At 37.0% G+C, this 7,805-nt stretch overlaps 1 protein-coding gene across 1 annotated transcript in view; it reads left to right on the forward strand.

Annotated features, from left to right (window-relative positions):
* Positions 1-6,778, forward strand: part of LOC136832522 (lysophosphatidic acid receptor 1-like) — a 377,394-nt gene extending 370,616 nt beyond the window's left edge. Inside the window, 3 exon segments of the mRNA XM_067093444.1 lie at positions 3,120-3,297; positions 5,410-5,622; positions 6,528-6,778. Coding sequence (XP_066949545.1) covers positions 3,120-3,297; positions 5,410-5,622; positions 6,528-6,617 — 481 coding nt within the window. The 3' untranslated portion in view covers positions 6,618-6,778.
* The last annotated feature ends 1,027 nt before the right edge of the window (positions 6,779-7,805 follow it).

Consider the following 7,805-nt stretch of genomic DNA (forward strand, 5'->3'; position numbering starts at 1 on the left):
AAGGAATGCTGTCAGGGACTTATTCAAAATATACAATCTTTTATATGGAACAGTTTGGTCTGTTTCAAAAGACGTGAGGTAAACCATAGTTCTGAAAGTTGCGGTATCGATGCATCGTAGAATAATGTACCCTTAAATTTTGATACAGTTATTTGCTGAAATTACATATATATATATATATATATATATATATATATATACATATACATACATACATTTGTAAGTTTTGTGTTTCCAAAATATAAGACGTGAAATTGAACGAAAGCTGAATTACTTGACTGTCTTCAAGGGCAGTCGAATTTTCTTTTTATTACCGAAAACTACTCCATATTACATTGTTCGGTCGTGCTTTATTCGTCATTCATGTGTCGTTTTCTCTGTATAAATTTAGAAATGTACTGAACGATGCCGAGATGAAGAAACTGAAGGCTGCCCTGGAAAGCCCTGGAATCCAGAAACATGCCTACAACACGTCTGATGGCTCTAAGGATGCCAAAATGGTCCTTTGGTTCCACTGTGGGGACGACATGACAGGGGCTGTTGCCAGCTGTGAGAAAATTGCCGGCACAATGGAGAAGGTACTTGGTGTTTTTTATTAGTTTTGTTTTGGAAAACTCGCAGACAGCGTAAGAGCCAAATGGAAAAAGGTCTGTAATAAAATAAATTACTGGCTGCTAATCTAGAAATTGCCAGTGCACGCAAAGTAGCACGCCACAGCTTACGTCTATTTCAGAATAATTCTCCCAAAAGAAAGAAAAGCAACTTTACTTCTGTGGTCCGTGGGTTCTAAGACATTTACAATCCTGGTCTTTAATCCACTAATATATCTTGTCGAAACATCAGTTCTGCCTATTCTTAAAGAGGATGTCCTTTTTGGATGGATGTACAGTGTCTCCTTACAAACAGAAAGAGCAAATATAGCACATCACTGAACATTAATAGGAAACCTTAGGAAACGGAATTGGTTTTCAAGGTACTATTTTTTTTAAGTATAAAAAATTTTGAGGAATATGGTGAATGAAAACAAGATAATCAGTTCTGCACTTCGTCAAGTACTTCTATACTACTTCAAGTATTTTCAGAAATAATTTTGATGCGTCTGTGCAGCATTTTGTACACATAAAATGGCTTCAAACTATTAGTTACTTATGTTTTATGCACTGTAAAATAACAGTGGCGGTCTGCCCTTTAGGAACCCAAGCGGTGAGAGCAGAGTGAGTTTTAACAACAGGTGCATTCAAACTAATATCTTGAGTCAGATAAGATGCATTATTAGTCTGATAAGTATGTATAAAAAATTGTAATGCCGGGAGATTGTATGATAAAGAAAAGTCTTAAGATAAAAAGAGGGTTAGGGAGGACGCCGAAGGACTCTCTCCAATATGAGAAGACAGAATAGTTTATAAATCCATTTTGTCCGATACCCAAATGAAGACAAATTGAGAAACTAAGCGCACATTTAATACTTGTTTAAGTAATCGATTTTGCTAAATGAAATCTATCGTTTGTCGTTTATAAAAGAAATAATCCATAGCACTAACCTATAATGCTCACGAGAAAATTACAGGATAGTAGGCCTCTCCAAAGGGTTGATTCTAATTTATATATTAATTAGTATTCCTAACCCTTTCACTTGAAGCAAATGTTGGAAAATTATAGGAAAATTGTAGATAGATACTATCTTTAAGAATATAACATTTAACACAGTAATTACAGGTATAAAAACTGAGAAATATTAATAAGTACATATGACATTATGCTGCGCTGCCATACAACTTGAATACTAACCAGACCTTGAAAACTAGTATGTCTTAGAAGTACTAATACTTAAGTTCAGCTTCATGTTCACACGAACACATTTTTTCTGCTCAGATGCCTTATTGCACAATTATCTGGTTGTATCAATTAATAAAAATTAAATAGGTGATTTTTATAGTCGAGTTTCTCAAAGAAGGGTTTAGCCATTGAAACTTGAAGAATGTACTTTTATCATAGTTACGATCTAGACCTACACTATTTCAGTTCCAGTTGGTTATTTTTAAGGAAATATAAAGTTTACTGAAAGCTTACGTTTTCTGTATAAATTTTTCCAGCTAATGGGAGGCGATGAAGTGTATCATTTCAGCAGTAAGTTACTTATGAAAGCCCCCCATACAGGAGGGTCGTTCCTCTGGCACCAGGACTACGGGTAAGAGTTTTTCATTTGCTCTTCCCATTTGTTTTTCAAATCTCCGTAAAGATAATTGGCCTATTTTGAATAAGCATATCCTCTAGCTAGTGACTGCGTGCATTGTTCGGTGCATCATAGATATTAAAGGTGCTTACCTTTGATCCTTTCTAACCTTGTTGTCCAAATTCTGTAAGTTTGTCTTGGTCCAGTTTTAACCTTTCATTTAAAAATCATTCTCGCTGCAGTCTTATGAAATTTTCAGTGCTCTGACGTCCCACAGTTATTGTGGGGATGCTTTATATTCTTACAGGTACTTTGGGGACACTTGGCATTCCTGCAGATTCTGTGGGAATGCTTTGCATTTCTACAGGTACTGTGGGGATTGTTCACTTTCCTACAGGTACTGCTGGGGTGCTTTGCATTTTTACAAGTACTGTAGGGATGCTTCATGTACATGCATTTATTTTGGGGATGCATCACATTATTACAGTTACGAGTTTGTTGGAGCACGCTACGCACGCTGGAACCCGGCGCTTCTGTCTCCCCTATCCTTCCAATCCCCTACCTACCCCACCCCCACCCAGGGCGGGCAAAGTAGGTTTGCAGGAGGAGGGTGGATGTCTGCCCTACCTTCCCGTTTCCCTGCCTACTCCGCCCCCACCCGCGGCAGACAAACTTGTTGTGTAGGGGGTGGGTGGCTGTGTCATTATCCCCTACTGTCACCCAGAGGAGGACAAACAAGATCCACTTGGATTTTACAGTTATTGTGAAGTGCTTCACATTCTTGTGGAGATAATTTCATCCAAGACTCAGCATTTGCCTTTGATGAATATTTCATAACCTGAACTGTAGTCCATGATTATTCATTCATTTGGAAGTAAGGTAGATCATCCAAAGTTGATTTCTTTTTTCTATAAAACCAAAATTCTCTGTATACTGTTTTTGGCAGATACTTCTACAAGTGGGGATACATGTACCCAAACAATGCATCGGTTTTCATTGCCATTGATGACTGCAATCTTGAGAATGGCTGTCTTCAGGTGCTCCGAGGATCCCACAAGATGGGGAGAGTGGACCATATTCCAGTGGGTAAACAACTCACAGCAGACCCTGAGCGGGTTGAAGAGGTGAGAGTAGGATATCTGTTTATGTGCACTTGAGTAGGAACATACAGTCACATAAGTTTACAGTACAATGTGATAATTAGATAGATAGGTAAAGTGTCTGTGAAGCTGTATATGGCAAACATGGATCTAGAAATACTTATGATAAAATCGATTTAGAGACAAAAAAATGTGGAGAATATTGATGGTGTCAGGTATTGAAGCTAAGTTCTTGAAAGTGTTTAAAGATTTTGTTTTGGTGGGAGGGAAGTGGGTTGGAATATGAAGATGAGAGAGTGACTGGTTTGGTGTAAAAGTAGTTTTGAGATTAGTATATGTTGTGTCTTTGGGATTGTTTAGTATCTTTACTGATGAGATTATGTGAGAGGTTTAGAAAGGAGATTAATTTAGTTCCAATTCTGTTGAATTAGAAAATGAATGCAGTGTTGAACAATAAATGTTTGAGTGGGATTGTAGACAGTGAAGAGATGCTGCAGAAAGAGTGTGAAACTATTTGCAAAATGAGAGAGTAAATGGAAGCAACACTAGGTCTGATGATAAATGGAATACTTATTGAAAAGAATGGAAGCAGTTGATCAATGTAGGCATTTGGGAACATAGTAGATGATAGTAGACGGAGAGTAGAAGTGCTCACGAAATAGGCGAAGCCAGGAAGGTAGAAGGACGTGTGCAGATTATTAAGCAGAGAAAAACAAGGTGTGAATGTATGAAGGGAATGTTAAGCCAACGTTCTATATGGAAGTGAAGTGTGGATGTTGAACGTAAGTGAAAGAAAAAATGTTGAGGCTGGTGACAAAAACTGTTTACATAGTATACGTGGCATACGAAAAATTGAAAGGGTGAGAAACAGGGCGATACGCAGTGGCAAAAATGTTAGCACAAGTGAATGGATAGATCAAGGGGTTTCGAGATGGTTTAGTCATGTGGAAAGAATTCGAACCTCTGAGGCTTCAACGATTCAACCACAGGGTAAGGCTGATTATTCCACAATTTAATCACGACAGGAACAAAACTTCGGTAAAACTGTGTGGTATTGAACCTTTCCAAAGAAAAGGCAATTACAGAGGTAAATTGCCTGAGCGAATGGCAAGCCGTTTGACTCTCGTGTTCACAACTTCTTCACAACATCTTGGGAAACATGAGCCGTGTTGTAAGCGTGAGTGCACGACTACAACAGGTCATCTAGAATGAAAATTTATTGAATTAGAAAATTTAAGGAGGAGGATATAATGATCATTATGATTTTTCGTTATAGGATACTGCTAATTCAGTTCTAATTTGACTGGCAATAGTGTGACTCGACTTGTATGGGACTTCACGGTCCCGCTGCAACGCGGGTGTAGATTTTGGACTCGAGTCTGTTAATTTGATTGGTCCTTTACCCCCTATTACCTCTAACACATGGGACCCTCTGCTGTCGTCCGCGTTTATGGTATCCTAGACTCACGGTATAATATTCCGGCGACCAGAAATAGTTTTAATGATATTTTATACTTTATTTTTTAAGAGATTTAGATTTTATTTATTTATTTATTTATTTATTTTTACCATCCCGGTCTCCCCTGTAGGTGAATAAAAAGAATTGTCTCGTACAGTGTTTTCTAGCCATGGAGAAGTATTAAGCCTGAAATGAATAATATTTGATTCACGTTCCTACTTCTTAGTAAGTATGAACGATATTGATTTCAAGGGGCGTCTTACTTAAAACAGCGTATTTTGTGTGCACTTTTGCAATGTTGTAATTAACCCATACGAAAAGATGTTTCATAATTTACACTAACTGGAAATGTTGATGACTGAAGAAACCTTTAAGAAAATAACTGAAATTTCTGTTTGATAAGCGGTTTTCTAATTTAAAGATAATTTTATTATTACGGTTTACTTACTAGGAACGTTATATTCATTCGTTCGGCATTTGCATCGGTGTGATTATTCTTGCTGTTACGTCTTTCTTAAATTTAGGTTATTATCGCTTTTTTGTCATTGTACAGTGATTATTGCCATTTAGGATTTTCACTAATAGAAAAGGATTTTTTCTGCTTTCAACTTGTCTGTAGTTGTACTCGGTTATCAAAAGTTAATATAACTTTTTTTTTTTTATCCTTCCCCCTGAAGGCTAAGAAGCGCTTGGACCTCATAGCAGTGGAGATGAGAGCAGGTGACGTGCTGTATTTTAGCAGCAATTTGTTGCATTGTTCGGGGCCCAATGAGAGCAATAGCAGGCGATGGTCGTACGTCATCGCTTATAACGAGCGTTCCAACTTGAGTTACATGACGAAGGGGCACCTGCTGTACACCCCACATCCACTGTACACCCCACTCGTCAAGGTAATAGACATGTCTCTGGTACACAGATCGTCTTCATTACTATCCCAGTATGAGGATTAGTAAAAGTTACTTAAGTTAGTCATCTAAGTAATTCAGTTTTTCCTTTGTTTAAATTATCTACATTCCTGTCTTAAGGTACGGTGATTCATTTTAGATCATTGGAATTAGTCCCTTTATTAAACAGGTGAAATGTGAAATGTCTTATGTGAAATCAAAATTAAATTATGAATGTTGTAAATGGGGTTATGAGTTATCTCTTTGAGGCTTCGGCATTTATTACTAAAAAAGAGCATTTATGGCTATTTGTTGGAATATTGAATTGTTTTCAAAAGTCACCAGTGTCGTTTATGGCAACCTGTCAGACACCTGGAAAATTATCAGTCTAAATAAACGGCAGCATCCTCTCGGCCGTATAATTTTCTTAACCATTGTGAATCTTTTGTCACAAGGATGCTTCTCCATCTCTTTTTGTCGGTACTCTTTCGACCACTGCTCTATTGACATTAAGAAAAGAGTCTTCCGTCTTCTCAAGCAAACTTGTAACACTCGCAAAGCCACTGCTCACGTTTAATGTAAGGAAATCATTAATCCTCAAATTGCATGGTTGGGTCATTGTTTCTTCCCTTCTACTGTCAAGGTTTGGAATTCCTTTCCGTCCTCCACATGCTTGGGAACCGGTTTAGTGCTTCCGCCAGAGTTAAATGCCATTCTGTGTTCCCCTTTCCTTATTTTGGCTCTGTCAGTCACTCGTCCATCCCATCAGCCTCCGCGTTTATAAAAAAAAAATTAAGGGATACACAGTTTTATGCTTATAATTTCCTTACTTCTTGATACAGCACTTGAATCATTTCTGACCTTCATGAAACAGTATCGTTAAATATAGGACATGCAATCTTTATCCACAGGTACCAAACTCCAACCTGATGACTTGTGACGGTGCTATCACTGACCGGAAGTGGTTCATGAAGGCAGAGGAGGACAAAGCTAGAGACTGATGCTGATGGAAGGAAGGATTTTCCCCTGGACGGAATATGTCACTTATTTGCTTCAGCAACAAAGAAAAAGGAAAATGTTGCCTAATGGCGCAATCCTAGTTATTTTAATCAATAAGATGGTCACACGTGTTACTTGCATTATTAGATATCTACTGTCGTGGTGTTGTGTTTTTTTCCACAGTCAGATTAATATAGCTTTATCGTAATGCTCATCACAGTTTTGTTAAGGCTCCAGAAGATGCAGTGTAGTAAAAATAAGGCAGCGTAGAATCAGAGAAGTATATTATCTTCGGTTTATTGATTAATTTTTTCCTTTTTTAATTGGTATCGACTAGAGACATTGTGTTGAGTTGGCAAGTACTTACTGTACATTTCGACAATGACTCTCTCTCTCTCTCTCTCTCTCTCTCTCTCTCTCTCTCTCTCTCTCTCTCTCTCTCTCTCTCTCTCTCTCTCTCTCTCTCTCTCTCTCTGGCAGGCGAGGAACCATGTTCAAGCATTCATTTTAGCAGCAAATATCTATGTTGGGTTTTAGAACTGGGTTCTTTGAATCAGTATTGAAAATACTAGTAAATTTGTTTTGTGCGTCTTTCAAAAACACAAATTATGTCTTGCAAAAAGTTTAAGAAGTGAACCAGGGCACTGGTCATCTTGTTTGTGTCCACGTCTAAGATTTTTCAGTCATGTTAAAGAAATTTTCACTTACCTGAAATGTTCAGTGAATATTGAAAAGATTCACCTGTACTGTATGACAAGAATTTTATATTACATTTCATCGTTAGCATCTGACCTAAACTCCGAGTGCCGTACCATATCCTAAATTCAGTTCCAAGTTTTCATCTGATAGTCCAAACGCTTGTGACATCATACACATACAATGCAGACATTTTATCGTAAGAAATTCGAATTTGGTAATCAGTGCGGCTAACAGGAAATTAGAGATAAAGAAATACACTATAATATAGGTTCTGGAAGCTAATGAAAGCCTCAGGTTCACACGAATATTGAATTTGAGGTTGAGGTTTATGTGTGGGTATAATTCTTGCTGCAAATATACATATATATATATATATATATATATATATATATATATATATATATATATATATATATATATATATATATATATATATATTTATATATATATATATATATATATATATATATATATATATGTTTATTGAGGGA

The sequence above is a fragment of the Macrobrachium rosenbergii genome, chromosome 50 (genome assembly GCF_040412425.1).
Source record: "Macrobrachium rosenbergii isolate ZJJX-2024 chromosome 50, ASM4041242v1, whole genome shotgun sequence".
Taxonomy (NCBI): Eukaryota; Metazoa; Arthropoda; class Malacostraca; order Decapoda; family Palaemonidae; genus Macrobrachium; species Macrobrachium rosenbergii.